This window comes from Aphanomyces invadans (genome assembly GCF_000520115.1).
Source record: "Aphanomyces invadans strain NJM9701 unplaced genomic scaffold supercont1.56, whole genome shotgun sequence".
NCBI lineage: Eukaryota > Oomycota > Saprolegniomycetes > Saprolegniales > Verrucalvaceae > Aphanomyces > Aphanomyces invadans.
In genome coordinates, this window is record NW_008580201.1 from 99636 (window position 1) to 126725 (window position 27090).

Sequence of the window (27090 nt, forward strand, 5' to 3'; positions counted from 1 at the left end):
CGCAACCGGCGACTGGTGGAGCGTGGGGGTCGATGCCGCGTGTTTGCGCTGGAGCGTTGGCGGAGGCACAGCTCGGTTCGATGCCCGACGCACGGAGCCACTGTGACAACCTGCACCGTCGGACAGGTGACTAAAGGACACGCACGATGTCTTGTTTACTGCGGAGAACCCTATCCTGTGCCATGCTGCGCGCGGACATGTCCTGGACGTGGGCACGGGGCGGCGGCGTGGTCCTGCCACGATGTTCTTTTCAAACGGGATCGATTTTAAAAAACATTTGCAAGGTGAAATGTTAATTCTTCTTACAAATTGCAAGCTGGACGAATTAAATTTTCTCAGTCCCTCCCATGAATTATATTGTTTGTTAACCATTCGTTTAATTAAGTAAGAGCTTCTTCCATTTGAAATCCCGACACGAATGGGTCGAGCGGAGTTGCCCATTTGGCAAGAGTTCACGGAGAAGTACCGCGCGCCGCATCGACGGACGCCGCTCGTGCGATGCAAGACATGTGACGATGAAATATGCGCCTCCACGACATCTCTGTACCAGCACAAGAACAACGTGTGCGGCAAAAAGCCGCCGCGGTCGTCGTCGTTGGCGTCTAATCTCAATGTTTCGCCGTCGACAGCTGACACCGTGGCCACAGCAGCAACAACGCCATTAGAAGTGGACGATGGTGAGTTAGCTCATGTCGCTTTGCCCCAAGCGGAGGGCGACATGCAGTTGCCACGCGTAGCTACCGACGCAACGCCTGTGGTGCGGAAACGGAAGGAAATCTGGGAAGATTTTGGGGAAAAGTACAAAGTCGAAGGCCGGAAGACGCTCGTGGTCAACTGCAAGATGTGCGGGAAAGATGTCGCGGCAGCCACGACGTCGCTGTACCAGCATCAAGCAATCTGCGCCAACATCGACGTGCCCAAGCAGCAGAAACGACCGAAGAGCGCGACGGACGCCGCGAAACCCACGCAGCTTGCAATCGCATTCCTTCCTGTGGAAGAACTGACCAAGAAATTCCTGAGCATTCAAGATACCATCCAACAGTTGCGGGCACAACTTGATACCGCGCATGCCGACGACGCGCCGGCGTTGCAGTCCGCGCTGGACTTGTACCAATCCATGCGAGCTAGCGTCTTCGAGAAGCTCAATGCCGCTGCCCAGCGACAATTCATCGTGTAGACGGACGAGTGCTCGTGGTCTATGCAGTACGACTAGATATGTTTGTGTCGCTCTTTACTTCGATGATACCACACGCATCTTTCCCACGACAATCGATCGAGTCGACGTGGATGCGTGTCGCGGAGCGCACGCATCGTCCAGTCGATCGGTCGCCACGATTCCAACATATTCCACAGCATTCCCTGGTTGTGCAAGGGGCGGCCGCCCGATTCGTCGGGCCCACGTCTTTCGGGCCGCCTGACGTCCACCGACTTCGTACGAGTCGCACGATTCCTGTCACATTCCCATCGACCTCGATTCTATCTCGCACCATGCTCAACCGTGCACAGCTTTCTAGACGGCGCTTGTCGTGCCAGGGAGTTGGCGACGGTGTGCGAACGACGCTCGGGGGACTCCATCGTGGCGGCATCACTACGTGAGGAGCGACTGCGCCACCTTGGCGACCAACTCGACCGTCGCGATTACACTTGACATGCATCCATGAACGCTGTCTGGGAGACTATTTGTCACGGAGATCGGTGAAATCTTGGTCGGCCACGTCGCCAATGTCGCGGCCGCGCGACAACGCGAGCACCGACTCGGCTTCTGCCACGACGCGCATTGGCATGCTCTGCGCTTCATGGACGACGTCCTTGAGGATCGCGGGAAACTCGACCACCCCTTGCTTCGCCTTGCACTCGGCGACGAGGCGTACGCCCATCGCAGCATACAGCTACCCACGACCCATGTAATCACGAAAGGAGCCGTCCGCCAATACCTTGTTCATCGCAGTCATTACGTCCTTCTCCTTGTTGCACAGAGTGGTGAGCCGGCCTTGGCGCAGCGTGCTCAGGATGTGCACCGTGAAGTTGATCATGACGCACGCGAGCGGGAAATGGTACTGCTCATGGCGCGACGCGGCAAACAACTCGCCAACCACGTCGGGATGTGTGTCGACGAGATAGAGCAGCTGCACGAGGCTCAGCATCCCGCCACCGCGGAGGTCCGTGGCAGGATCGTTTCCTTGAAACCCAATGATTTCCCAGTGGCCGCCGCTCAATGGACACTCGCCCCGCGTGTTGGTCACCTGCCATCGAGTCGTCACGAAGGAAGGATGCGAGCGCGATGGCACCTTTTGGTAGATGGTTTGCAGGATGCGATAATGCACGGGCTCGTTGTGGTCGAGCTGGCACATCGCCATGCAAAAAACCTACACCAACCACCGCCGTCACGATTGGGACCGCAGGATGGACAACACGTACGAGCTCGCGCTGCTGCAAAGCCGACGGGAATTGCAGCGCGGCTGGGCGAAACACGCACGCGAGGCACCCCGTCGAGGCGGCGTGCTCGTCCTCCACGACAATCGCATCTTGATGCGCGCGGACGTAGTCTGCTTCTCGGAAATGCACCTGCGCTTCCTGGAAGCGAATCCACCGAAACGACTCGCTCTTGCCATTCTTTGTTCGCGCGGCTTTTTCATGCTGGAACTTTTCGACAGTCTCCCATGCCGCCGCGGCTTCCGAATCCGCTGACACCGCCTCTCCTGTGGGTTTGTTCCGTTCAGCGTGCGCCGTTCCGTTGCCTCCATCGTCATCGTCTTCGTCATCTTCCTCGGCAATCGTTTGCGTGATCGGCGCATGGACATTCGTCGGGACAAGCGTCGAGGCATCCACAGAGCCCGTGGACGCTTCCAGCGCCGCGACTTCTTGGTCACCCAGTCCCCGCTTGTACATGTCGTGGAGCTAACGTCGACCGCGTCAACCCCGCCATGGAATCCTAGGCCCAAACGTCGAGTTACCTCTGCCAATGCGGCCTTGTCCCCGGCGGCAGGTGCAACGACCGCCATGGCGTCCCCCCCGACCGTGGCAGCATGCTGCTCACGAAGAAGAGCGAGACGTTCCTGCTTGGTGGCTTCTTGGAGCTGAGCCAGCACCGCGGCTTCCCTCTCAGCGTCTTTGGCGAGTCGCGACTTGTGCAGCTTGTCCAGCTCGACCACTGGAGCGCCTGCCGGCACGGCATCGAAATCAACGTCGTCAAACTCGTCCGAGTGCGCCGTGTCTTTTGCTGAATGCACGGACAGGACCATGTCGGTCGTGTCGCCGATCGTGTAGGAAGTCGACGTGGGTTTCCGCGGCATCTTTTGGTACGCAATCCCAAACGACGAGTGGTCCGCCCCGGAATCCTGTTGCGTCGGCGATTCGCCACGCGATGCCGCCGGACTGTGAAACCTATCCATGGATGATGCTTGCGTTGTCGAAGCAATCGCCAAGCTCATTGCGTCCGCGAGGGGATTGCTCTTGGCCACCATCCCGACCACAGCGGACGACGGGGCTCGAATAGTCTGCGCCAATTCTGCATTCACTTCCAGGTCGTCCTCATCGCTCAAGTCGGCGGCACGTCCGCTCTTTCCAAGACCGAGCGGAGCTGGCATCGCGACGTCCTACCCATTTCCATCGGAAACACGTTTTTTCAACGAGATGGCAAGGCGTCACCTCGTCCGACTCGCTGTCGTCGTCGTGCACATCGGACGGGTTGAAAACCACTACAAGCAACGGGTCAGGACTTTCGGCCGCTGCATATCCAACGAGACCTGGGGTTGTCGTCGCAGGGCCCCCGTCGTCTGCGGAAGCGCCATCCTGCCCTTGGCGCATCGGGGGCGCCGTGCTTTGTGCTGGGGCTACATCGTTGTTGGAACTGGAGGATGCGAGTCGACGCATGGACGTACACGTCTGTCGCGTTTCGAGGGCCGTGGCCGCTTCCCCTGGACATGGCGCAAGTGGCAGCTCGTCGGCAAACATTCCTGGCGGGTCAAATGGATTTGTTGAAGCCTTTCGGACGCTGGTTTGGGTTGGAAATGGATGGACATCCGCGTCCAGTGGTGGGCTGAAGAGAGATCCATCATCCACGACGACAGTGCCGTCGGCGTTTGACTTGTCCGGCGAAGACTGCGGGATGACATCGTGCTCCACAGGAATGTCGCGCTCGATGGCACTGAGGGGGGCAGGGGGGAGGCACGTGCATGCATCCGATGGAGGAAGCACTGGTGGCTCGTCCAGCGCGAACAGCATGTCGGCACTTGGGTCAGCCACGTCGGCAACCGCCTTCGCTTCTGTGTCACTTTGTTGGTTCAATCTGGCGGCGATGCCATCGGCGGAAGAAGTCGCCGGTGGTTCGTCCAGTCCAATGGATGATCCAGTGTCACTGCCGTCACCGTCGAACGCATCATCTCGTCGGGCTGAAAGGTCGGCAGCGCCGTCGCCCGCTGGTGGTGCAGATAGCATGTCAGTAGCTAGGGCAGCCGTGCCGACATTTTGGACTTCACTGGTGGCGTCGGCAAAAGCAGTCCCATCTTCGCTCGGGGGTGGCGCGACATTCAATTCTGCTTCATTCGAGTTTGTCTCCCGGGTGGTCATGTCGGTGGATGGCGGCATCTCGTCCATTGCTTTCTCGACAACATGTGTGGCATCGTTCAACTGGACAGCGGTGTCGTCGCCATGCTCGGTTCCATCGACCTCACTTGCCTCTTTCTCGGTGGTATTTGACACACTCTCCACCATCGTTTCAACAAGAGGACTGGTTGCGGCATCAGATGAAGTGGCCCCTCCGCCGTCGTCGGGCGATGGCAGGTCTTGTTTTGAATCGCCGCCCACGACTTCTTCTCTGCTTACGCACGTGAACGAGCCGTCGTCTCTCACTGACTCGGGAATCGATTCGACCTCGACAAAGTCTTCACTAGAACTCAAGAAGCTGTCCGGAACCGCACTGTTCGCTTGTTGATCTATACCAGCGACAGCTTCAGAAGCAGGTGCAGCGCTGGCGTCTTTGCTCCCTGCGTCACTATCGTGGAAGACGTCGCGAACTCCAAACGTGGTGTCTACGGGGGCATTCAGTATGTCTGGATCGTCGTCCAGCAAAGCGTCATGGTCGTCTGGTACGCGCAATGAACGTGCATTGTCTAGACTGGCCGCATCCGATGGTTGTTCCGCTGGCGCCGCAGCAAGCGCATCCATCAAGTCGTCGTCGAAATTCCCATTGTCCGCAGCACGAGCAGACAGCGGCAGATTCTCGTCAAGGCCATCGTCCGGCAATTCACAGTCACCCCGACCAGGCGGTCCATCTGCCGTAGCATGATCGTTTGGTCGGTCCGTCAACACGGCGCCTGCTGTCGCGTCGGTGGCATTGCGTTCCACGTCGTCGTCGCTACTCTCCACTTGCTCCGTGTCGACGTGAATAGCGTCAAAGTACGACCCGTCGTCACTTCCCAAGTCTAGACGTCCACGTGAACGCGAATCACGATTGGAATGATCGGAAAAACGTACAGCGCTCGACCGACTTGGAGAGATCTGATGCGACACATCGTGAGGACGATCGATGGGTAAACAAACGAACCTGCGTCAAAGAACTCTTGAAACTCATCGTCGCTGTCTGCCGCCCCAGTGACTTCTGCCGCGCGAACCGTGTCGTCATCTGTCGACATGGAAATGGTCGACTTGGGCTTGGACAGTCGCTTGGATTTATGGCGCTTCACGCGGTGCGTTGGCCCTTGGTTTGGTGCTACACCGATACACCCCCATCATCCATATCAATGCTCGTACTCGCTGCTTTGTTCCGACAGCCCCACGCACCTGGCGCTGAGTCCGCTTCCATGCCGCCCGCTTCCTGAAAATAAGAACGAGAAGCTCGGGTTTGCCGGATATATCCGGACAACGACCTTTCGCTAGGAAGGTCCACTCGTAGAAAAACAATGCACGTTTGTATGTAGAAATTGTATAGGATTTTGACCACGACACTTGGATGCTGTTATGTCCGTCCGGTGCCAATTGTTGAGGCGTCATGGACAGCAGCCTGGTGCTTCTGGGCCTCTTGGTCCTTCTCGTGCTGGTGTCGTTGGGCTTGGATACGTACCGATGCACGCTCTTGTCCAAGAGCGGGCTCGCGTTGCTGGTTGGGGGCGTTGTCGGCCTCCTACTTGCGTCGCAAAACACGGAAGCGACAGCGCCGTTGCAGCTGCATCACTCGATCTTCTTCGACGTGCTGCTTCCACCCATCATTTATGAGGCAGGGTTCTCGGTCGAACGAACTACGTTTTTCCGCAACTTTGGTGCCGTCTTGGCCACTGCGATCTGGGGCACGTTGATATCGGCGTGCGTGACTGGGCTCATGCTCTACCTCGCCAGTGCGTCTGTCCCCATTTCAAAAGTGGCGATGCCTCACTGTCATCTCTTTGCCATAGGCTTGTGCGGATGGATTCCAAACATCGACTGGATCGAGGCCTTTCTGTTTGGGGCGCTCCTCAGCGCAGTCGACCCGGTTGCGACCCTCGGGGTGTTTCAGAAACTGAACGTTCCGCCCGTCCTGTTCAACGTTGTATTTGGCGAAAGCGTTTTGAACGATGCCGTGGCCATTGCACTTTACAAAGCTCTCACGTCGTGGGCAGACGCTGGGATGACAGTGTCGGTACTGGTGCTCGTGGTGTGCCAGACATTTGGGATTCTCGTTGGGTCGATCTGCGTCTCCATGCTGCTCACGCTCGTCGGGTCGTCCATTTTCGTCCAATTTCCCGCCTTGCGCGCCTACCCTGCGTACGAGATCCTTCTCTGCATATGCGTGAGCCTGAGCACATATTTTGCCGCCGAATGCTGTGAGTTCTCCGGCATCGTCGCGTTGTTCTTCAGCGGCATCCTGACCGGCCACTACCACTACCACGTCATGTCGCCCGAGTCGCAACTCGCCGTGCACCACACCCTCCAGACCGCGTCCTTTGTATGCGAGACCCTCGTGTACGTTTTTGTCGGCGTTGCAACAGCCCTCGTGCTGTGCAGCAATGCCACCAACGAAACGAGGTCGCTGTCCCATTACGGTGCACCGAGCAACTCGACCGAAATCGTCGTGAGTTGGTCCTTTGTCGGGTGGACCACGCTGAGCTTGTTTGCCGGGCGCGCCTTGAATGTTTTTCCGCTCGTTTCGTTGACGAATTACCTCCGGTGTAACCAGGACACACTGACGTTCCCGATGATGGTCGTCATGTGGCTGACGGGCCTGCGCGGCGCCGTCGCCGTCGCCCTCGTCACCGACTGGTCGTACGTGCGAGAAGGCAACGACAGCGTGGGCAGCGTCAAGCAACTCATGGTGACCACGACCCTCTTTCTCGTGATTGGAACGACGTGGATTGTGGGAGGGCTGACAGGGCCGCTGCTTGGGTTGTGCGGTCTCCTGGACGCCCCGCCTTCCGCATTTGTCCTTCCAGTCCCTGTGTCATCGTGTACGTCATTCCAACCCTCGGAAGGAGATCGCGCAACGTCGCCATCTCATGGCGTTCCAGACCGAAACGTGACCCCCGTCGGACGACGGATGAGCTCGCTGGACGAGACCTCGCCGGACGGGTCGCGATCGTGCGCGAACATCCGCGTCACAGCGTACCAGATGTGGCATGCGTTTGACAACACGTATATGAAGCCACTCTTTGGCGGCCGCCACAAACTACACCGAGGGGATCGTGAAAAAGACGGCAACGCTCCAAACTCGACGGCCACTCCGTCGCCATCCATCTCATCGCCGCTTGCACGAAAGAAGTGCAAAGCCGACCCATCGACGCCGCTCGTGCCGGGCGACTCTCAACAACACGCGTCATCATAACTGTTTCGTTCAACTTAGCTGTGTATTTTGAACATGTAACTGTCGTCACATTGAAACTGTCGCGACGCTGACGCACTGGAAATAGCGCCGACGACGCACACGGACCGCCATGCACACGCCAGTGGTGTTTTATATGCGCCCGCTGCTGTGGGAAGACCTGCGGCGACGAGTGAACCAGGCTGAGATTCACGAGCTGCGGCAAGTGCTTGGTCATCTTTTGATCGACGACAATGAGGTTCGCCAGCATGCCACCTCATTCGCACGACCTGATTCGGACTCTAGGCACTACACGCCGAGCTACAGGCATTTGTGGATATCCTAGACGACTACCAAAAGGAGAACGACCGCATCCGGGTACGTCACCACCATAAGAACCTGTCCAAAATGTTCTGCTTCAGGACGCGATTCGAAATCGGCCTGCCATGCCTGAGCCCCCCGGTCGAGCGATTCTGCTTGACCAACTCAAACTCCTCGCGTCCAACCTTCACGAGCGACAGCTAGCGACTCCTCAAGACCGCGCACTCCTCGGCTACGTTTTGTCGACAACTTCGCTTGACTCCGATGTTCAAAACAATGGCGGTATTCCCATGACGCCTCGCTTGAGAGATCACCCGAGCCATGGCTCGTTAAATGGAAACGGAGTGCTGTTGCGACCAGGCACGGCTGATGGAGGTCGCCGGCCCAGCACAGCGTCGAGGCCGCCATCGTCCAGAGGACTATCCTCCCGGGGCTCGATCTCGTCGACAGCATCGGCCCCCGCTGTCTTGGAAGATCTGGCAAGCTTACAACGAACTAGTTGCATCGCTGATCGTGGCGTAGGGATGTGTGAGCATTCGACACATCGACTCGGTGAAAGCGCGATTGCGAGATGCACTGCTCGAGGAGAAGCAGCAGCTCCTGGACGACATCGAGTTTATCCAGGTCGGTGTATGGAGGTACATTCGAGGCTGAATCAGTGGCAATCAGGGATGCTTGGACATGGAGCAAGATCTGATCGAAGAAGACACAAAGAAGGTACAAGTCGTCGTGCCGCCGCTTAAAGACCTACAAGAGTTTCGTCGGAAGCTCGAGCAAGTGTGTCTCGAAAAGGTTGTACGTGGCACCATACAACCGAAGGACTCACGACATCGCAGGACAAACACGACGATGTACAAGAACGAATATCCAAGGCAGAGGAGATGGTAGCAGCTCAGCAGCGCCGCAAGAGGTTGGATGTGGCCACTCCGTCCTCCGTCTTCAAGTAGCGCTTTGTAGCAGCATCGAACCCCTGGGCGACATTCGATGTACGTATTCCCCGATGCCACCAAGGCGCGCGAGCTCCAAAGCACACAAGGTTCGAGAGATCGTTCAGTCCGCGCGAGATGAGCCGTTCCTCTCGTGACTTCATCAGCGAAGATGACTCATCCTCGTCCTGTTTGCAACCTCCGCACAATGAAGATGACGGTGTCGGAAAGACCTACACTCCTTCTACAGTCGCTGATTGGTCCCAATCATGTGAATAGAAAATATTTTAGCCAATCAAAACAATTCGATCTTCTTTCTTGGACACTTGAACAACCGTGGCAGCCTCGTGAGCATGCGAGGAGGGTTCGTCGTTCTCGCGGCATTGATCGGAATCGTGCATGGTCGCGAAGTTCCTTGGCGGCATGGCGTGCCATCCCTCTGCTTTGAAATGTTTGCGTCGCCTGAGGCCCTTGGCTTGGGCGAAGATCTCGTGGTGTCGTGGACGAACGTAGACACGCATGCCGCCGACTACGTTACGTTGTCGTGTGGTCCCACCGTCGACAACGACGACTACATCGAGCGCATCAATGTCACGGCATCGTCCAGCCATTCCGTGCGTTTTGCCGACCTCCACATGCTTCGATGCGTGTACGTGGCGTCGTACTTTCACTATCGCCGCGACGCGTTTGTCCTGCTTGGGCAAGTGATCGTGCCCATGCGCATGTCCATCGACTCTCCGCAACACGGCCACCTCGCGCTCAACGATCGAGTCGATCAAATGGTGCTCATGTACAACACCGCATCCAACCGAACGACTCCATCCGTCCGAGCAACTCGCGTCGCCGACCCACCGTTCGATTCGGTGGCCGCCCCAGTGACCGTGCATTATGGCACATCGTCCACATACACTGCATCCGACATGTACTAAACCCACTACCCCCCGTGATGACGACGTCGTGCCACCGCGTGGGGCTCCTGACCTTTGCTTAGGTGCCACCAACCAGCCACGATTGTCGGCCAGCAGTGGTTTCGCCACCCGGGGTACATGCACACGGTCGTCATCGACGGCTTGTTTCCAGATTGCATGTATGCGTACCAGTTTGGAAACGACATGGACGGATGGAGTGAGATTTACACCTTTCGCTCGCGGCCTCTGTCCGCCACCAAGTACGTGGCAAGCCTGATCCTGCCAGGGTTACACCACCCTCCTCTGCAGCGCCACTGTGAAATGGATTGCGTACGGCGACATGGGCGTCGACAATTCCCCCGCCGCTGTGTCCACGGCGCTCCATGTATCCCAGGATATTCTCCGCGGCTACAATGGCTTCCTCTTGCATTTTGGCGACATCAGGTTCAGTATTGCCCTGCAAAAAAAGCGATGCGCCTTCAGCTAACGTCCGCGTCGTATCGTAGGTATGGCTAACGTCATCGGCATGACGTTATCCGTGTGGTGGGTAGCTATGCCCGCGGGCGCGGACTCCAATGGGACAAGTACTTTTACCTGATCCAAGACGTTGCCACCCGCATGTGAGGCCTGCGTTCGTGTTTTCATCCTCGTCTTGTTGAGAATTTTGCTCTAGACCGTACATGGTGAGCATGGGCAATCGTAAGTGGCGCAAGTCGGGTGGAATTTTGCGGTCATGGGCGTCGTAGACGAGTACGACTACATTGGGGGCGACGGGAGCCGGGACCCATCCCACCCTGCGACCCCCAACGGCTTTCACCCATCGTGGGGCAACTACGGGGTCGACTCGCTCGGCGAATGCGGCGTGCCGACCGTTCACCGATTCACAGGTCCTGCCAACGGCAATGGCCTCTTTTGGTACTCGTTCGACTATGGTCCCATCCATGTGGTCCAAATCTCGTCCGAGCACGACTTTATGCCTGGATCGGTGCAACATGCATGGCTCGAGGCCAACCTGGCCAGTGTCGACCGCAGCTTGTTGCCGTGGGTGGTGCTGACCGCCCATCGCATGATGGTCCGTCGTTGCTGAGCAACAGCATTGCGGCTGACGGATGCGCATCTAGTACACGACTCAGTCCCACGAAGATGCCGACTACAACGTGTCGCTCCATTTCCGAGCAGCCATCGAGCCATTGCTGCGCCAGTACCGCGTGAACCTGGTTTTGGTATGGCGCAAATCCCCGCTTTGTTTTTACATATCGTGTCGGAGTAATGCGCGAACGGGTCGGCCATGACATAGGTCGGTCACCAGCACTCGTACGAGCGCAGCTGCCCCGTGTGGAATGGAACGTGCGTCCGCGAGGGCACGGTGCACATTGTCGCAGGAGCTGCGGGTGCCGAGCTCGAAACGACGCCGTTTTCACCAGCGTTGGGGTCGTGGAGCGTCGCGCACGCGAATGCATGGGGGTATTTGCGAGCCGAGGCATCGAGCGACGCGCTGCACATTGCGTTTGTCCGCAACGACAACGGCAACGTGTACGACCAAGTGACGTTGCACCCGTGGAAAGAAATCCATATCGCGAACGAGTAATAGCCATACGAGAGACGAGTTAGAGAAAACGGATGTCACTATGCCGTATGTTAGTGCACATTGTAACGACAACGGAAACGGTACGACCAAGTGACTTTGCACCCGTGGAAAGAAATCCATATCGCGAACGAGTAATGGCCATACGAGAGACGAGTTAGAGAAAACGGATGGCACTATGCATTATGATACATGAGTCGAAAGGGAACTCTGCTTGGTATGAAAGCGGCCCGTTTGCTTGACTGCCGAGACGAACCACGTGACGGCGTCGGCAATGCCGTCTCTAGATGGACATGAGCGCAGCGAAGGAAGCGTGAGAACGTACGTGGTGAGGGCTGAGATGGGCCGAAGGGTCCATGGATGCGCTTCCGCAAGACGGTTCAGTTCCAACCGTGCTGTGAGTTCGGCAGTCCCCATGGATGCATCCAAGTCGCTCTTGTTCGCAAGTACGAGCACTGGTACGTCCGACAGTTCTGGGTGCGCAAGCATAGATGCTAGACGTCATGGTGCGTGTGAAAATGACCAAGAGAGATGGAAATACTACCGAGGGCGGCCTTGGCTTCGTCAAATCGGGCGGTATCCGACGAGTCCACGACAAAGACGACGCCATGGCTTTCGTTGTAGTACTTGCTCCATATCGCGCGTAGTCGTTCCTGAGGACATCGTTGGAGAAGTGTGAGTTCGGGACGAATGCCAGGTACCTGTCCCCCCAAGTCCCAGAAGATGACGTTCGTTCGTGAGATATCGACCTTGGCGACTGCACAAGCCGATGTAAGAGACAATTGTGGCGAAAGGGTCAACTACACACTGTTGAGGCCGACGGTGGGTGGTATTTTGTCGAGTGGAATACCAGCCTTCTTGCCGAACATGGTCTTGAGCTGTTCGAGAAGTGTCTATTCCGTCAAGGTCACACCGTCCTGTACTCATTCACGAGCGTACTGTCTTGCCGGCATAGTCCAAGCCGATAATCAAGAGATGGACCTCTGCCTTCGAGAAGAGGTATTGCCACAGGCCCCAGAACAGCGAGATCATTCAACTGCAGCGACGGCGGCAGCGATGACAGCAGCGCCACGGTTTGAAACAAAATACCTCTATAAATGAATCTTTTTCCTCTCCAAGCGCCAGATGATTACCGTCGACCCACGTTTCTCGCGGCTTTACGGACGCCATGACACCGCGCACTGGTTCCTCATAAACTCGTCGATTTCATGCACCAGATGCAGCGTAACATTGCTGTCGTTCCTGGAGGGCTTGAAGCGGTTCCTTTCATGGATCGGTCCAAGTGACATGAATATTAATTGTGGCAGTTTTCATAGTGGCATCATCCTATTGGCTCTGCATTTATCCTCAACGGTTGCTGCAATGAAGGAGAGCGGCGGCGCGAAGGCCGGCGAGGCCGACGACGGCAAGCGCGGGGAGCACGGCGAGTCGTTCTGCGTGAACATGGAGGTCGATCGAGACATCGACGGGCTGTGGTTTCCTGCACGTATCCTTGTCGACCATGGCGATGACACCTACGATGTTGAGTACGACGAGGACCACAAGACTGAAGAACACATTCCGGCGATCGAGTTGAGGTACAATGCACCGGCACCGCCGTGCTTGACGCTAAACGCTGCTCGTTTTGCAGGCGACGAGATGAACAACAGAACCAGGCACCGCCGCCACGATGCTATACGAGCCACGGCCGCCCAGACGATATCTTCCTTCGAGACTCGTCGTTGCTCATGCAGGCCGACTACGACCCGAACAAAGCCCCGACCGTCGTCATGCATAACAAGGGTGAAGCAACAGCAGGTACTTCGATCTGCATGCGTTTACACGGGTGGATGTTCATCTCGACATCCATTTGTTGTCAGCCAACGGGTACATCATCAACGGCATCGAAACAAACGTGGCGGCGGGGAACGGCCTGCGCGGGATTCGATGGCTGCGTGTAAATACATGAGCGGTTGTTCTCCATTTGTTGTGTCGATTTCGACGCACATGACGATGTTTGATACGTCGTTTATGCTCTGTCAATTGTCACATTTCGGTACCGGCGCAGGTTGGCGTTGCCGGTATCGCTTGCCTTCGCGGACGAGGCCTCCCACCAGCGGCAACAAGAGCGGCAGGAGCAGCGGGCAAAAGACAAAGTAGATCTGGTCTTGGGGAAAGTATAATTGCGACACCATAGTCGGGTCGTCGTAAGCTTCTTCCACGGCAAGCAACGCACGTCGGACATGCAGCAGCTTGCTCTGCACTGGCTGCGGGTGACTCGCCTGCTGCACAGACGTAAGCGATGCCGTCACTAGTGCTTGGGTACGCGGAAGCACTGCCATCTGTGGCATCGACTCCACCAGCGACACGAGCGACTGCAGCGTGTGGATGGTCGAGTGCCAGTGCCTGCAGACTGTCATCAAGAATGCCACAGATGGAGGAAAGGTCGCACCGGAGGAGCCACTTCGCCACCACCATGTCGACCTCCCATGTGGCTATGCCAGAAGGCGACGGAAGGAACGTGACCGATGGCGTCGAGTGCGGAAAGGAAGCGAGGCCGAGGAGGTGGCGGCCGTGGGCGACAAACATGCGCATGATGCGAGGCACGTCGTCAGGGGCATGGACGATCGCGACGATGCCGTAGCCAGGGATCTCAAAAGCATATTCGGGTTGCGCATTGCGTTTGCTCGATCGAATGTGGAACGACTCGGCGGTGGGAATCGCGGCCTAGCCACGGAACAAAGTGAGGACCCGTTGGCGACTGCTTCACATACGACAAAATGCACGACTCGTTCGCGGTCTGCCAAGATGGATGTGGTTGCGAAGTCGTTGGCGGATTTGAACTGCAGTCACGACCGAGTCAGGACGAATGCAGGGACAATCAGCGCGGAAATCATTTACGTGTTGGAGGTCCGCCGTCGTTACGTACGCTTCCTTCGTCACTTCGTCCTTGCGGTAGGCCTACGTTGGTGTGCAGACAGGGAATTTAAAGTTGGGAACGGATGTCTGGCACACCTTGGCCAGTTTGCCATACTCCACCCTCTGGGTCGCGATCGTGACTGCGGCGAGAGATGCTGCAACGACGTCCGCGAAGGGTTCAAAGACTGACATCGCAGTCCCCAACGCGGTACTCCATGCAGCAGCCACCGCAACGTCTTCATGCGGTTTCTCGTTGAGAACTGTGAAGCTGAAGCGGTACTTGAGCGCTGGCTTTGCGACGGACGACGCATGTTGGCCTGACGAGGGAGGAAAGAGGGTGTCGAGGAGGACGTGCTGCTGGTCGATGGACAAATGACATCCTGCTGACCACCCGTGACGATGTGCCCCCATCGTTACAGGCAGAGGTGTTTCCGCACTGGAGTCCTCGCGACAGAGCAGCACAACAACTGCACTGTCGGTCAAGTTTGCGGATTCGAGCCACGACTTCACTTCTACGTCTTGTGCTTGCAGAGAGCCGTCGAGGGATGGAAGGACCGACGAGAGCAAAGGATACGATGACAATGAGACTCTAGACACTCGAGGAAGCACTGGGAACGAAGGAGCAGCTTCGATTGCCTGCAAAACAGTGATCGTCTGCGAATCCAAAAGTTGGGATCTCAGGGCTTCCGTGGATGCGTTCAAGTCAATAGCATGGATGTCGTCTACAGGGAGCGGGGAGCGAGGCACTTGCAAGAGATGGTAAGCGTACGGCCCGATGCAGAGGAAAGGGACCAAGAAGCTCAGGAGCACATGCAGCCTTGTGCCTGCCATGCTGATGCAGATGACCTGTAAGCACGGCGGAGTTTCGAAAAAGTTTCACAGTGTACGTTGAATCTTATAAATGAATAATACCTTGATATCCTGGAGTATAACGCGTTATACTGGTAATTCATGAGGTGGCGACACCGCGGCGATGGATGGCCGCTGCGGCGGTCGTGACCGACCCCCAAGCGTCTGGAGCGCCGCCACGATGTACGAGCATGCATGACGTGGACTGTTCGTCAAACACGCGTGGTTTTGCATCGAGAATGTCTCCATTCTCGATCGTCAACGACACCGATCTCGATTGCAATCGGCACGACGAAGATCATGGAGAAGACTGCAAGTCATGACACCGTCGACGTCGTTGTGTACCTCCGGGTGAATCGCACCGAGGGATGCTCTAGCCTTGGACGACGACGCAGCCCACGGCCATCTCGATGAAGTAGAGTTTGTCCAACTGAAAGCAAACGAACGGTGGAAGAGATGGCCGATGCGGCGGGGCATTCGACTCAACCCCGCCGTTCTTTCCCGAACTTGCATGTTCTGAAAGAACTCCACAGTCGTAATCTGCATGAACCGAACCGCAGCTAGTCAAGGGGGGGGCAGTTGACCTCACGCGCACCGCGCTATCAGCCTACACGTCCTCTTGCGCGCTCTGCACCGCCCGCGTTCCAAGTGAAGATGCAAGTACTTCGTCGAGAGCAGCCGCAACTCGAGTTTCCGCGGGTGGGCCGGTTATCCCGAGTGGGATCTTCACGTGTCGCACGGGTGCAGTAAACGGCATCGCGTCCGTCAGCGTGCATTGTGAGCATGAATGGCGGACGAAGCAGCGCAAAAGCTCAGAGCAAGCTCGCCGGCCACCTCCCGTCTTCGCCAGGACGACGGCCTCTTGAGCCTTCGTCGTGCATGATTCATTCCCGCATTCCTCCGGACCCACCCACCGATCATGACCTGACTCGTCGTTGTGGTGAGCGGCCACGTTATCGAACGGAGGCGATGCCCGCTGAAGCGCCATCGATTCAACGCGGGGCTGGACGCGTCCTCGTCGCCATCCGTCATCGACACAAAACTCGACGAGTGTCTTGCCGAGGAGGATGGCAAACGTGTGTTGGAGCCAACTCCTTCGAGCTCGAAGCGATCCATACCGAGTGCCCCGACCAACCACTCCATCGTCGCCAAGGGTAAAATGACCATCGTGCAGGGCCGCATGGCGTCCATCTCGGGGCAGACGGCTCTCGGGTGCGCTGGCGCCATGTGCCTACAAGGCTACCCCGAGTTGAAACGATTCGTGTTCACGTTGGCGGCGGTGCGAGTGCAATTGTTGTGGGCATGTTCGAATGACGGTATTCCCTCATGTGCTGGAGACAGAGTGGGGCTCGGCAACTTCATTGCCTTGTCGACGTGGAGTCGAGAGGTTGCGATTTTGGCGCCCTTCTCCATCCGTCACCACCACATCTACACACAGCACGCTTCCTGGATAGGTGACAGCGTTGGGTATGGTCCTTCTCACGGCCTCACATGTCCATGCTGTGGTGAATAGATGTCGCGCGAGGTTGAGACCCCGCTGCAGACGTCAGGCTTACCTCTACAAGGTCGTTCGCGACAATTCCACCTCCGATGGGGTGCAGCAGTACCCGAGATGACACGTAACAACAAACAGGCGCATCGTATACGTAAAGTCTCTGTGCAGGTATACTTCGTGCGAATTCGACTACCACCCGCGGTCGAGGTCTTCTGGAGGCACGACGAGCAGCAGCTTCTGCCACCCGTTCGTTTTCCACGAAAGCTGGAACGTGACAACCCACGCCGTGAAGATGAGGGTAACAATGACGAAGCCAACGAACGACCGACGCACCCCTGAATAGAGCAGCATGAAATCGGACTAGAGCGTGCACTGCTATGTGAGCTACAAACGTACAGATCGTCGTTTTTGGGTCGATGGTGCCGTCGACGAATTGCGCTCGGTAGTGGAACACGTTGACCGCCCAGAGCCACGGCAGGAGCGCGAGGCCACCAAAGAACATCTTCTTCGCGACGGAACTATCGTCTTCCTTGTTCAAGTTGCGCGTGAAGTTGCCTCGATTGTTCGTCGGTTCGTCTTCCCTGGCCGCCTCCAGCACCGGCACATTGCTGTCCTCGCGCGCCATCGTCGTCAAATGGTCGAATCATTCCTTCCAGGGCAAGATTTCACTTGGTTTCACTATACGAGCGCCCCCTCTACACATTCTGTATTCTTCGATAAAATTGCCCAAACAAGTATCAATGTATAAAGTATATTCGTTTTTAAAGGATTTCCATCCCATGCACCACGGTGAACGCGAACGCCGCGCCGACCGCGCTACATCCATCGACGTGCGAACACTAAAGATTGAAACCACTAAGCCCCTTGGTACTTTCCGTCAGGCTTTCCGTCGAGTTAATTTGCCCACCCATACATTTGAGGAAGGCGGACGAAGTATTAATTATGAAAGGTTGTATCCAACACAACTGATGACACCGCTTCAAGATCCACATGCATGAACCAACCAAGGCGGCCGCGGCGGGCGACGACAGTGCCCACTACGTCGCGGTGGGGCGGTCCAACTCACAAGCGATCGGAGCGTTCATTGAATGGAGGGAAACACAAATCGTCATGATCTCGCTCGTCGTGTTGGACGTGGCGGCAGCAGCAACTGGGCTCGTTCTCGACCTTCTCACACAGACCGGCGTGATCGTTCCCCCGCTCCTCGGGCAGCTTCTGCAATCGTTTGGTGGCTTTACGTTGTTTGTGTTCCTGATCGAACTTACTGCGCTCGTGTGGGTCTTCCAGCTCGCATTTTTCACCCACGTCGGGTACAGCATTGACTTTTTGGTGGTACTCATGTCGCTGTCATGGGAGCTTTCGCGGCAATCCAAAGGTTCGTCGACGTCGTGTGTTTGCATGCGTATGCCCTGTACTTACGTGGATCTGTCCCAGGACTGCGACTCCTTGGAGTGCTTCGACTGTGGCGAGTCTTCCGCCTGGTCAACACATACCTCAACGACGAGCGCTCTCGGCATGCTGCAACCGCCGATCTCTTGGACATTGAAAAGCGAGTAAGCGCGTCTTTCCAGTGCAATTCTCCATCGATCTCATGCAACATCATGAACAATCCAGGCAGTGGAAGCTGCGGCACTGAAGGTCCAGGTCCTGAACGACGCACTGGAGAAGGAATACCAAGCCAAGGCCACCCTAAATCTAGCATTGCAAGAGTACAAGGACGAGGTAGACACGTTGAAGGAGGCGCTCACAATCGCCGCCATGAGCATCACGCGTCATGGAGTCGAGGAAGTCGAACACGACAACGATGAAGTGGCGGACGACAGCGAGGACAATGGAGACGTTAGTCTGCGCCAGCCGCGCATCGTCAGCCCCGACGATGTCTTCCAGGACGCACTCATGTCGTGATTCCATGTAATCTACTAAAGTCTTATGTGGCTCTACAAGATTCTCGTGAGCCAATCAAATCGCTGAATCTAGGCGTTGGCTAAATGAACCAATCGCCGTCGAGCTTCCAAAAACAACGGACCAATCACAGGCCCAACCTTGGAGACAAGGCACGGAGTCGGGCGGCGAGCACCCATTTACCAACCCGGTGGCCTCGCACCACGATCGACATCTTTATGGCCAAGACTGCCGCGTTGAGCCTGGCGAATTCATCGTGGCAGAGTTCGACGGCGCCCCAGCAAACGCAGCAGCAACACGGTCTTGGTGCAGTAACAGGAGCAGCGAGCAACAACGTAGAAGTGGCCTGCAGCTCGACAGACGAAGACATGCTCCAGAAGATGGAGCGCATGGGTGCGATGATTTGAGCTCTGTGATTGTGCTCACGAACGAACGAATTGTCCTTGTAGTGTCGAATCGAACGGGTTCGCGACGCAAGCAACTATCAGACCATATTGACTCATCAACCTCAGCATCATCATCCCGCCTGCATTCAAGACTCCTTGCTCGCGGGCCTTCATCTCGCTCCACGTTGCGGGAGTCCCCACGCACGACGTTGCATGCTTTGAACAACCAGCCGGCTGGGACGGCCACCGCGGAGGATGCCAAGCGGCCAGCTCCATTGTCCGCGGACTACAACGACTGCGACATGAACTACGACGAGGACGGGAATGGCAAATTGGTGCTGCCTCCGGCTGGTTCCATCAACTCGGTGGCTTACTCCGGACCAAAGCCATCCAGCAACAAAGAGCCAAGACGAGATGCCACAGCAAGCGACAAGTTGGAGACCATTGCTCTAATCAGCGCGCGGTCGCCGTCCACGTCGTCGTTGCAGCCATCGATTGTTGTGGGTGGGTCGACCTCTGTCAAAGGCGCGGTGGGCCTGCAAAACCTCGGCAATACCTGGTACTTGCATCTCAGTCTGTTTCGTCCACCTGACGGAGCGTTTAGCTTTATGAACAGCTGCCTGCAGTGTCTCAATAACGTCCACAGCGTCATGAAATACTTTCGAAGCAATGGCCACCTGAACGAGTTGAACGAATCGAGTCCGACGCACGGCAAACTCGCGTGGTACACTGCCATCGTACCCACGCATGACTTTTCAGCGCGTCCATAGCGTTTTTGGGGACTTGTCGCAAGCGCTGTGGAGCGGGGCCGAGTTCTCGTCGACGCGGCCGGTCGAGCTCAAACGGGTGGTTGGGAAGCTCGCATCTCGCTTTGTCGGGTATGACCAGCACGACGCCCAGGAATTCTTGCGGTTCCTCCTCGATGGGCTGCACGAAGACTTGAATCGAATCTTGAAAAAGCCTCCATACTACGAAATTCCAGGTACATGCACGGCGACAACGGAGGCAGCGTTGGTTCTGAAACGTGCCTGCTAGATCGTCCGCAGGCGTCGGAGCGGGACATTTCGGAAGAGTACTGGCAGTACTACGTCAAGCGCAACTCGAGCGCGCTGTCAGAGCAGTTTTGTGGCCAGCTCCGATCCGAAGTGACGTGCCAGACTTGCAGGCACCGGTCGATATGCTTTGATGTATTCTGGGACTTGTCGGTACGGACGGCAATACTCTCCGCTGGGTGATCGATGTGACGGGCAAGTAGCTGCCCGTGCCCAAGAAGGCCAAAGGCGGCATGATCCGGTTCGGTGCGCTGAAGAGTTCCTCCGACGACGACGACAGCAGCATGTGCACGGTGCAAGAGTGTCTCCGGGCGTACACGGAGGAAGAGCACCTGAAGGACGAAGATGCGTTCTATTGCAGCAGCTGCAAGACACACCGGTCCGTGGTCAAGTCCATTTGCTTGCAACGGTAAGTGGACATGGGTGGAGTACAAGACGGATTCAGCTGCACGTAGGTGCCCCAATGTGCTCGTGCTGCACCTCAAGCGATTCTCGTACTCGACATTTAGCCGCGACAAAGTGTCGACGGCGGTAAAGTTTCCCACCGAAGGCCTCGACATCAAGGACTTTTGCAGCAAAGATAATGCCTGTACGTGTCGTCGGTGTTTTGCGTGCGTGACGGGTGATGGCTAGACTACGACAAGTGCTGGGAATACGACCTCGTTGGAATGATCCATCACATGGGCACACTCAACGGCGGCCACTACACGGCGTACGAATATGAGAATAGCGTGAAAGGATGCTGAAGCTTCGCCGCGCGTAGGGAGTGCCGCAACCCGGAGAATGGCAATTGGTACGACTTCAACGACGAGACCGTGTCGGCGCTCAAGAAGCCCCACGCTGCCAGTTCCAGCGCGTACATTTTGTTCTACCAGCGAAAAGGGGCCATCACCAAGTGACCACGATAGACCAGCAGCACATAAACGACAAGCATAATTTAAGCCTTCCAACTCGAGTGTGTTCATGAAGTTGTGACGGTCGCATTCGTTATCGTGATGTTTGGAGCGGAGGATGTTGTCGTGGGTAAGCCTGTTGTTGTGGTGAAAGTGGTGCTCGGGGGTGCTGTTGTCGATGGAAAGCCTGTGGGGTTCTGTGCATCGTACGGTCGCTCAACAGTTCGTCGCAAAAGCGCGCGCTCGTCTGTGATCACATTCATCCCGTCGCGGAAGTCCGTGCCTGTTCCATTCCAGTCGTGAGCTACATGCGTCAATGGAGTCAGCTACAACGTACTAAGGATGGCTTCATCCGGGACCATCTTGACAGAGTACCACAGAACGACGCTGCAGAACGCGCCGACCACGGCCACGACCGCCACGAATGGAACGCGCATGACAATGTCGTTGCTCAATCGGAAGTGGATCCGAAGGCAAAGTGCAATTGTCTTCGAACTTCGACTGATTCAGGCTGTTTGATTGGTTCATGCCAAATCTTCCTCCTTCATCCCACACGGATGCACGATGGGGGGGGGGCGCCAAGGAAGTGTGCGGGCACGTCGGTTGGGCTACCATCATCTCTAGAACAAGGGCTGTGGCGAGACAAGCGTGTGGGTAGACCATGAAGATCCACGAGAACTCAAGACGACGTAGTCGGATGGTGTGGTACGTCGAAGTTCGCGTTTTCGGAGGTCGAGGAGCATGCAATGCCACAGGTACAACCAGCAGCCTTTCCATCAAACTTTTTACAAAGGTTCGAATGTACTCTGGTCAAGACCATCCGCTCTAGTTGAAGCAAGTGCTGCCGTTAGGATGCCCCCGACGCTCTCGTCTGGAGGCATGCCTCCTTGCGCTCGAGCTGTTTGTCGGCATATCCATGTGAACACACGGTTGCTTCGAAATTAAATGCACGACGATGTGGGACGTATCGAATACGGTGGAATCGAGAGCGGAATGGCTTAAAACAGGAGCTGGACGGGGAAGATGTCGACATGGGAGTTTGTGAGGGTCACCATGCACGTGGAGGAGCGCATGAACACGTTGAAGGCATCGCTTCGACGTGGTTGCTCCACATTCGGGGCTCAGTCTTTGATATGCAGCTGCGATTGGGCATAAAAAAATGGGGGAATTTCCGTTGTTTTTGGAGGGGGTGTCGCCAGGGGTGGTAACGATTCTAGCAAATTGATTGGCTGAAAAGAGAGATATAGCCAGTTGGATTGGATTCTTCTGGCCTCTGATTGGCTGAAATGGTTGAAAGAAGAAGGGCTCGGGGACTCCCCCTGGAGGTTTTGACTTGAAATTTGTATGCAGTCACGCTTCGCGAAGGTTGGTTAAAATTCCAGCAGCAGATCCAATTTCAAAATTCCAAAGCCACATGAAGCAACAGGCGGAAGACCTCGTGTTGCGGAAGAAGCGCAAGCTGCCCAAGCCAGAGGATGGCGACGGAAGCGGGGCCGACGACAACCATGACGACGAAGGAGAAAACTCAGAGTCGCCGTCCGCGGCCCAGCCCCTGGACGACCATGACAAGAAAACCATCGACAAGATCGACGAAGTGTCGTCTGGAGACAAAAAGGAATTCCCAAAGAAAGATGCGACTGGAGCTAGTGCGCCTGTGATACCCATGACCGCCATGATGTTTCCCATGACGATGATGATGCCCATGATGATGCCATTCCCGCAAGGAGGTGGAGTCGGTCTCGTTGACGAAGTCCCGAAGAAGAAGAAACGTGGCCGACCGTCCAAGAAGGCCCTTGCCCAGCAGTCGACGCAATCGATCAACTCTGCCGATCAACCACTGTCCATGCCCATGTGGCCATTCGGTATGCCCTTGATGCCGCTTGGATTCAAGTTCCCCGTCAACCCAATCATGGTTGCACCTCAAGTAAAAAACAGCAAAGAACTCGATGGAGCCACGACATCCGTCGTCAAGGCGGGATCCGTTGAGGATCACAGCAGCGCTGGCGCATCTTCCAAGGAGGGTATGGTCTAGTGCATTTTGTCGGGTTGGTTCATGGGCCGTGATCACGTTCGTGGTTCTGTAGTCTTGGTTGATGACCTCAAGAAGAAGTCTCGAAGTACATCAGGCAAACCACGCGGCCGGCCGCGCACACGACCTCGTCCAGGCGATGTCATCTCCCGCCCCAAGCTGATGAATTTGGCGCCAGCGGTCATGTACGACCACATCAATGGGAATGGCGCGCTGGAGAAGGACCCCAAGGATTCGGAGGACGATGAAGACGACGACCCGAACAAGGGTGGCGGCGGGCTTTTGCCTGGGGAGCGCGTGGTATAGTACGATCAGGAGCATCGCAGAGAACAGCACCACCGCACAGATACTCCCCCCGCGCCCACATGTGCATACACGATTAATGTTAAAAAGCTTCTTCGTCGAAATCGTCGTCGTCATTCTCACTCGCATAATGATCGACGCCGTAGTCCACGTCCTCGTCATCTTCCTGCATGAGGAGAGTGTCAGTGCGCGTTCAACGGGAGATTGAAGTGCAAGGAACTGTACCAAGTCGTCTTCATCCATGTCGAGGTCGTCGAAAGCTGCAGCAGCGGTGGCATCTTCAGGGCCTTTTGACTTTTGTTCGCGTTGTTCCAACGACTTGAGGGTATGTTCGAATGCGCGCGGCCGGAGAATTGCCGAAGTCGCACCGCCAACGACAGCTCCGTCGTGTCGAATGTTCTCGTAGATTTCCTTTGGGACGTAGCACATATTTGGATCTTCCAAGTTCACCTGATGAACAACTTCATGGGATGCTGGAACGACTTCTGAGAGGTTACCTCTGGGGCCGTGACATGGATAACTTCCTGCTCCGCGTCGGCTGCATTCGACACGGGGTACAAGTGTGTCATGCGATCCGACACGACGCGCATCTTGTGCACGAGGTACATGTCCGAGTCGGACAGCTTCACAGGCGCAGGAAGTTTCACAGGGGGAAACAATGCGTTTCCTTCGCCCTACAACACCTACCATGACACAACATGCAGTTGACAGGATTCCATACCGTGAGGTTGACCAATTGGGTATGTGACATGCCGAGTTCGTCCATGGTGCTGCCAACGATGTCCGCCACGCTGATGCCACGAGAGCCGAAGCCGCCGCCGCCTCCGCCGCGTCCCCGTCCACGACCTCGAAACGCCATCGTCGCGCCACCCAAATTCGATCGGGTGTCGAAATCGAGCTCAAAATGCAGTACGTTTATCCCGTACTTGAATTGACATACATTAGCGTGTTCGGATAAACATCCGGATATCCTACGGCGCATTTAATTGGCGCGATTTGTATTGGTGGTCACCGCACACCATTTTCGAAGTTGCTGCGTCGGAGCGAAACCTGTTGAGAAGTCGTCGATGAGAGTGTGATGCGTAGCCGTCGAGTGCACGATAAGCTGCAGGTTCAGATGGCCAGCATACTGAAAAGTATGATGGCTCGTTTTGATCGCTGTTGAAAACTCCGTGCCAAAGAAAAGGAACTTTTATGTGTGTAGAAGTGGCGGCGCCATCCACGCTGCACGCTTCAAGAAACGAGTTCTACATCTTGATGAGAATGGAAAGAATTGGATTCAACAATAGCTGGAACAATGTGAACGCGACTTGAACAAGATGGAAAGGGCCCCTCTTCATGGATACGACGTGGCAGGCTGCACGTGGGCTGTAGTGCAGGCCGTTCTCAACTCAACACGAGCGCCAACCAGTCGGATCTCAGTGTCATCATGCAATCGAGTGGGATGTGTCGAATTAACTCGACACCAACATGGCATTGAGGCCATTCAGGAGCAGCACGCAAAGTTCTTCCGACGCGACTTCGATATCCAACGTGCGGTCGTCAGCGATCAGCGACAGGTATCGATTCGTCTTGGCCGTGTCGCCCGACCTCTTGAACACGTCCGTTTTCATGCCTTGGACAACTTGGATCACGTCCGCAATCGCAATGCTTTGGTCTAGCTTGGCCTTGAGTTCCTTTTTGTCGGGCTTTTGCCAGAACAGGCGCTTGAACTCGACGTCGCAGAAGAGCTAGTGCCAACGTGTTCAGTCACACCGCACGCAACATGTAATACGAGCACCGTGCGCGTGTGGGGAGCGCCGCGGCGACCGTGCTTGATGACATCAAAGCCAGAAATCAGCATCGTCTTGAAGCGCTCCGAGTCGACCTGCTTTGCCAAGTCCTACCATCCCGCAGTGAGTGCCAGCATCTTCACAGAAAATTCAGGTTCAGTACCAGGGCGGTGGGGGCTGCAGGGGTCGCGACTCTGTTCTCGTGCGAGTTGTTGAGAACAATACGTTGAATTTCATGATCGATCTTGATGGACGACGGGGTCGTGGTTGCAGAGCCGCCACCAGCGCGGCGAAGGAATGTCGTCGACTTGGGCGGGCTGAATTCGGTCTCTTCGGGCTCGAGCTAGCCATGCCAATGTCACGCACAAACCGGCGAGAAGGCTGCTTCAATACCGTTTTCGAGGATGGCTCCAACGGAGGTGATCGCTGGAAACTGCCCGCGCCAGTTGTGGTCCCCGCCTCGTTGGATGTTTGGTTCGACGTCGCCTGTGGCTTGTTCTTGTGCTGGCTTCGCAGAATCTGCACGGCCTCCCCGACAACGTCACCCAGGGATGCATCCGCATCGATGGGGAAGGCTAGACCGAGGAACTCTCGGTTCGTGTCGTGCCCGTAACATGCATAAGCGTCGACGCGGGCGGGAATCTTGTCGGGGACATCGTCATCTCGCTAGAGGCAGGCAAACCTTTTTATCGACGTATCAATTGAGTTAGGAGAGCGGCAGTGTACTCGAATGAGCCGGGCAGCGGTTTCGGGATCCCGAGGCATGTTGAATTCGGAGTGGTAAATCTCGCCTGTCTTGGGGTCAAAGCGGCGGCCAACGAGGCGGCCACGGACTTCCGACGATGGAAGCTACCGTTTTGGAATGCATGGTAAGCATTGGAGAGCTACAGCAGGTGGAGGGGCGGCGCCTGTACCTCTAGCACTAGGACGACGTTAGGAGACACGCCCTTCTTCTGCAATGCCTTGGCCTGCTCGACAGTACGAGGAAACCCATCGAGGATCCACCCCGCGGAGCCGGTGACCTTGGCGATGCGATCCACGATCATGTCGATCACGACGTCGTCCGGGACGAGTGTCTTGGCGGCGATGCATTTCTTTGCCACTTTACCCAACTCAGTCCGAAGCCTGATGTGCTCGCGGAGGAGGTCGCCTGTCGAAAGGTGTTCGAGCTGAAGCAACCCACACACTTTCTTGCATAGAGACGTCTTGCCGCTTCCTGGTGGACCGCTTACGAACGCATGAATCGTCATGACGCGTTCCGCTCGGTGCACTAGGTTGAACTAGCAGTTTCCACTCGAACGGATGCGACTTGCGGTTACGTGTGAAGGTGAAACCACCCCAGACTGGCTAGGTCAAGTTGAAGCCGCTTGGACCTTCTCGTCCGTGTGGTGGTAGTCCTCTCCATGACTTCCATCGCATAAGCCGCGGCGGCTCCCTGCCGCCTCCACCACGCGCATGCAGGGAATGCTTCCTATGAGTTGCGCGACTTTGAATCACCATGCACGTGCTTAGCTGGTTTAACTTGATTTTAATGCATTTTTCAAATTCGTCCAACGAGGGAAAAAATTCTCGTGATGTTGAACGTTCCTGAGGTATTTATTTTTTATTCCACATCGTCCACCACAGCAGGATTGGCTAAAAGCCTCATGCTCTTAAAACCTTGGAAGTTTGTACCAGGTGGATTTTTCAGCGGCCCCCAGCAACCACGAACCGCACCTGCTGTCCACGGCGCGACACCGAGCGCGACAGCAGCCGAGCGGTATGACCCAGCGACTTTCGATCTTTACTCATGGACACCCCGTCCATCATGGATCACGCCAGGCATGCCGCGTCCTCCAGCTCAAGACTTTTAGCCAATCATGCCGCGGTGGACGATTTGGAATAAAAATACCTCACGACCATTGGAGGATTGGAAGAAATATTTTCACTCGTTCGACGATCTTGAGAAACTTTATTTTATCGAATCGAATGCTGAGATCAAGTATAGTCATTGATTGGTTAGA

The 27090-nt window shown here is 56.1% G+C and overlaps 15 protein-coding genes across 22 annotated transcripts; 8 read left to right on the plus strand and 7 right to left on the minus strand.

Moving 5' to 3' along the window:
• The first annotated feature begins 410 nt into the window (after nt 1-410).
• H310_13758 (hypothetical protein) lies at nt 411-1256 on the plus strand. Its single transcript, XM_008881386.1, has one exon. The coding sequence runs from the start codon at nt 419-421 to the stop codon at nt 1175-1177; it is 759 nt and encodes a 252-aa protein (XP_008879608.1). The 5' UTR covers nt 411-418; the 3' UTR covers nt 1178-1256.
• Nucleotides 1257-1593: 337 nt separating this feature from the next.
• Nucleotides 1594-5803, minus strand: H310_13759 (hypothetical protein; the record flags this gene model as incomplete). Its single annotated transcript, XM_008881387.1, has 10 exons — nt 1594-1889; nt 1935-2243; nt 2289-2366; nt 2419-2898; nt 2955-3596; nt 3649-3833; nt 3882-5423; nt 5476-5499; nt 5546-5710; nt 5782-5803. 10 exons carry the CDS (start codon nt 5801-5803, stop codon nt 1677-1679), a joined length of 3660 nt encoding a protein of 1219 aa, XP_008879609.1. The 3' UTR covers nt 1594-1676.
• A 170-nt stretch (nt 5804-5973) lies between these two features.
• On the plus strand, nt 5974-7842 carry H310_13760 (hypothetical protein). Its single transcript, XM_008881388.1, has 2 exons — nt 5974-6332; nt 6390-7842. The coding sequence occupies exons 1-2, from the start codon at nt 5990-5992 to the stop codon at nt 7790-7792; spliced, it is 1746 nt and encodes a 581-aa protein (XP_008879610.1). The 5' UTR covers nt 5974-5989; the 3' UTR covers nt 7793-7842.
• Nucleotides 7843-7852: 10 nt separating this feature from the next.
• Nucleotides 7853-9329, plus strand: H310_13761 (hypothetical protein). 6 transcript variants are annotated; one of them, XM_008881389.1, is made up of 7 exons: nt 7853-8027; nt 8075-8146; nt 8191-8568; nt 8612-8713; nt 8759-8881; nt 8926-8999; nt 9050-9329. In XM_008881389.1, exons 1-7 carry the CDS (start codon nt 7902-7904, stop codon nt 9171-9173), a joined length of 999 nt encoding a protein of 332 aa, XP_008879611.1. In that variant the 5' UTR covers nt 7853-7901; the 3' UTR covers nt 9174-9329. The 6 variants fall into 6 exon arrangements, with proteins under 6 accessions (XP_008879611.1, XP_008879614.1, XP_008879615.1 ...); XM_008881392.1 differs by having other exon boundaries at nt 8612-8881; XM_008881393.1 differs by having other exon boundaries at nt 8759-8999; nt 9047-9329.
• On the plus strand, nt 9329-11605 carry H310_13762. 2 transcript variants are annotated; one of them, XM_008881395.1, is made up of 8 exons: nt 9329-9937; nt 10007-10183; nt 10233-10367; nt 10475-10543; nt 10597-10622; nt 10670-10995; nt 11045-11146; nt 11221-11605. In XM_008881395.1, exons 1-8 carry the CDS (start codon nt 9369-9371, stop codon nt 11509-11511), a joined length of 1695 nt encoding a protein of 564 aa, XP_008879617.1. In that variant the 5' UTR covers nt 9329-9368; the 3' UTR covers nt 11512-11605. The 2 variants fall into 2 exon arrangements, with proteins under 2 accessions (XP_008879617.1, XP_008879618.1); XM_008881396.1 differs by having other exon boundaries at nt 11045-11605.
• Nucleotides 11606-11657: 52 nt separating this feature from the next.
• Nucleotides 11658-12603, minus strand: H310_13763 (hypothetical protein). Its single transcript, XM_008881397.1, has 6 exons — nt 12448-12603; nt 12317-12401; nt 12210-12265; nt 12053-12161; nt 11834-12002; nt 11658-11791 (listed from the first exon to the last, which is right to left on the minus strand). Exons 1-6 carry the CDS (start codon nt 12538-12540, stop codon nt 11692-11694), a joined length of 612 nt encoding a protein of 203 aa, XP_008879619.1. The 5' UTR covers nt 12541-12603; the 3' UTR covers nt 11658-11691.
• Nucleotides 12604-12859: 256 nt separating this feature from the next.
• On the plus strand, nt 12860-13503 carry H310_13764. 2 transcript variants are annotated; one of them, XM_008881399.1, is made up of 3 exons: nt 12860-13085; nt 13139-13305; nt 13368-13503. In XM_008881399.1, the coding sequence occupies exons 1-3, from the start codon at nt 12871-12873 to the stop codon at nt 13454-13456; spliced, it is 471 nt and encodes a 156-aa protein (XP_008879621.1). In that variant the 5' UTR covers nt 12860-12870; the 3' UTR covers nt 13457-13503. The 2 variants fall into 2 exon arrangements, with proteins under 2 accessions (XP_008879621.1, XP_008879620.1); XM_008881398.1 differs by having other exon boundaries at nt 13139-13503.
• H310_13765 (hypothetical protein) lies at nt 13447-15281 on the minus strand. The gene is made up of 5 exons (XM_008881400.1): nt 14503-15281; nt 14389-14448; nt 14262-14330; nt 13940-14214; nt 13447-13893 (listed from the first exon to the last, which is right to left on the minus strand). Exons 1-5 carry the CDS (start codon nt 15235-15237, stop codon nt 13527-13529), a joined length of 1506 nt encoding a protein of 501 aa, XP_008879622.1. The 5' UTR covers nt 15238-15281; the 3' UTR covers nt 13447-13526.
• Nucleotides 15282-16756: 1475 nt separating this feature from the next.
• H310_13766 (hypothetical protein) lies at nt 16757-17402 on the minus strand. The gene is made up of 3 exons (XM_008881401.1): nt 17147-17402; nt 16863-17085; nt 16757-16813 (listed from the first exon to the last, which is right to left on the minus strand). The coding sequence occupies exons 1-2, from the start codon at nt 17373-17375 to the stop codon at nt 16940-16942; spliced, it is 375 nt and encodes a 124-aa protein (XP_008879623.1). The 5' UTR covers nt 17376-17402; the 3' UTR covers nt 16757-16813; nt 16863-16939.
• Nucleotides 17403-17673: 271 nt separating this feature from the next.
• H310_13767 (hypothetical protein) lies at nt 17674-18693 on the plus strand. The gene is made up of 3 exons (XM_008881402.1): nt 17674-18125; nt 18185-18303; nt 18365-18693. Exons 1-3 carry the CDS (start codon nt 17741-17743, stop codon nt 18653-18655), a joined length of 795 nt encoding a protein of 264 aa, XP_008879624.1. The 5' UTR covers nt 17674-17740; the 3' UTR covers nt 18656-18693.
• Nucleotides 18694-18814: 121 nt separating this feature from the next.
• H310_13768 (hypothetical protein) lies at nt 18815-21045 on the plus strand. The gene is made up of 9 exons (XM_008881403.1): nt 18815-19045; nt 19102-19597; nt 19643-19762; nt 19809-20020; nt 20074-20243; nt 20294-20499; nt 20546-20679; nt 20724-20802; nt 20854-21045. The coding sequence occupies exons 1-9, from the start codon at nt 18871-18873 to the stop codon at nt 20987-20989; spliced, it is 1728 nt and encodes a 575-aa protein (XP_008879625.1). The 5' UTR covers nt 18815-18870; the 3' UTR covers nt 20990-21045.
• H310_13769 (hypothetical protein) lies at nt 20993-21435 on the minus strand. The gene is made up of 2 exons (XM_008881404.1): nt 21321-21435; nt 20993-21266 (listed from the first exon to the last, which is right to left on the minus strand). Exons 1-2 carry the CDS (start codon nt 21418-21420, stop codon nt 21052-21054), a joined length of 315 nt encoding a protein of 104 aa, XP_008879626.1. The 5' UTR covers nt 21421-21435; the 3' UTR covers nt 20993-21051.
• A 925-nt stretch (nt 21436-22360) lies between these two features.
• On the plus strand, nt 22361-23419 carry H310_13770 (hypothetical protein). The gene is made up of 2 exons (XM_008881405.1): nt 22361-23004; nt 23068-23419. The coding sequence occupies exons 1-2, from the start codon at nt 22398-22400 to the stop codon at nt 23316-23318; spliced, it is 858 nt and encodes a 285-aa protein (XP_008879627.1). The 5' UTR covers nt 22361-22397; the 3' UTR covers nt 23319-23419.
• H310_13771 (hypothetical protein) lies at nt 22383-24213 on the minus strand. Its single transcript, XM_008881406.1, has 4 exons — nt 24037-24213; nt 23813-23989; nt 23541-23765; nt 22383-23481 (listed from the first exon to the last, which is right to left on the minus strand). The coding sequence occupies exons 1-4, from the start codon at nt 24172-24174 to the stop codon at nt 23398-23400; spliced, it is 624 nt and encodes a 207-aa protein (XP_008879628.1). The 5' UTR covers nt 24175-24213; the 3' UTR covers nt 22383-23397.
• Nucleotides 24214-24569: 356 nt separating this feature from the next.
• Nucleotides 24570-26384, minus strand: H310_13772 (hypothetical protein). Its single transcript, XM_008881407.1, has 6 exons — nt 26002-26384; nt 25814-25936; nt 25481-25753; nt 25251-25430; nt 25096-25197; nt 24570-25045 (listed from the first exon to the last, which is right to left on the minus strand). The coding sequence occupies exons 1-6, from the start codon at nt 26335-26337 to the stop codon at nt 24770-24772; spliced, it is 1290 nt and encodes a 429-aa protein (XP_008879629.1). The 5' UTR covers nt 26338-26384; the 3' UTR covers nt 24570-24769.
• Between the last annotated feature and the right edge of the window lie 706 nt (nt 26385-27090).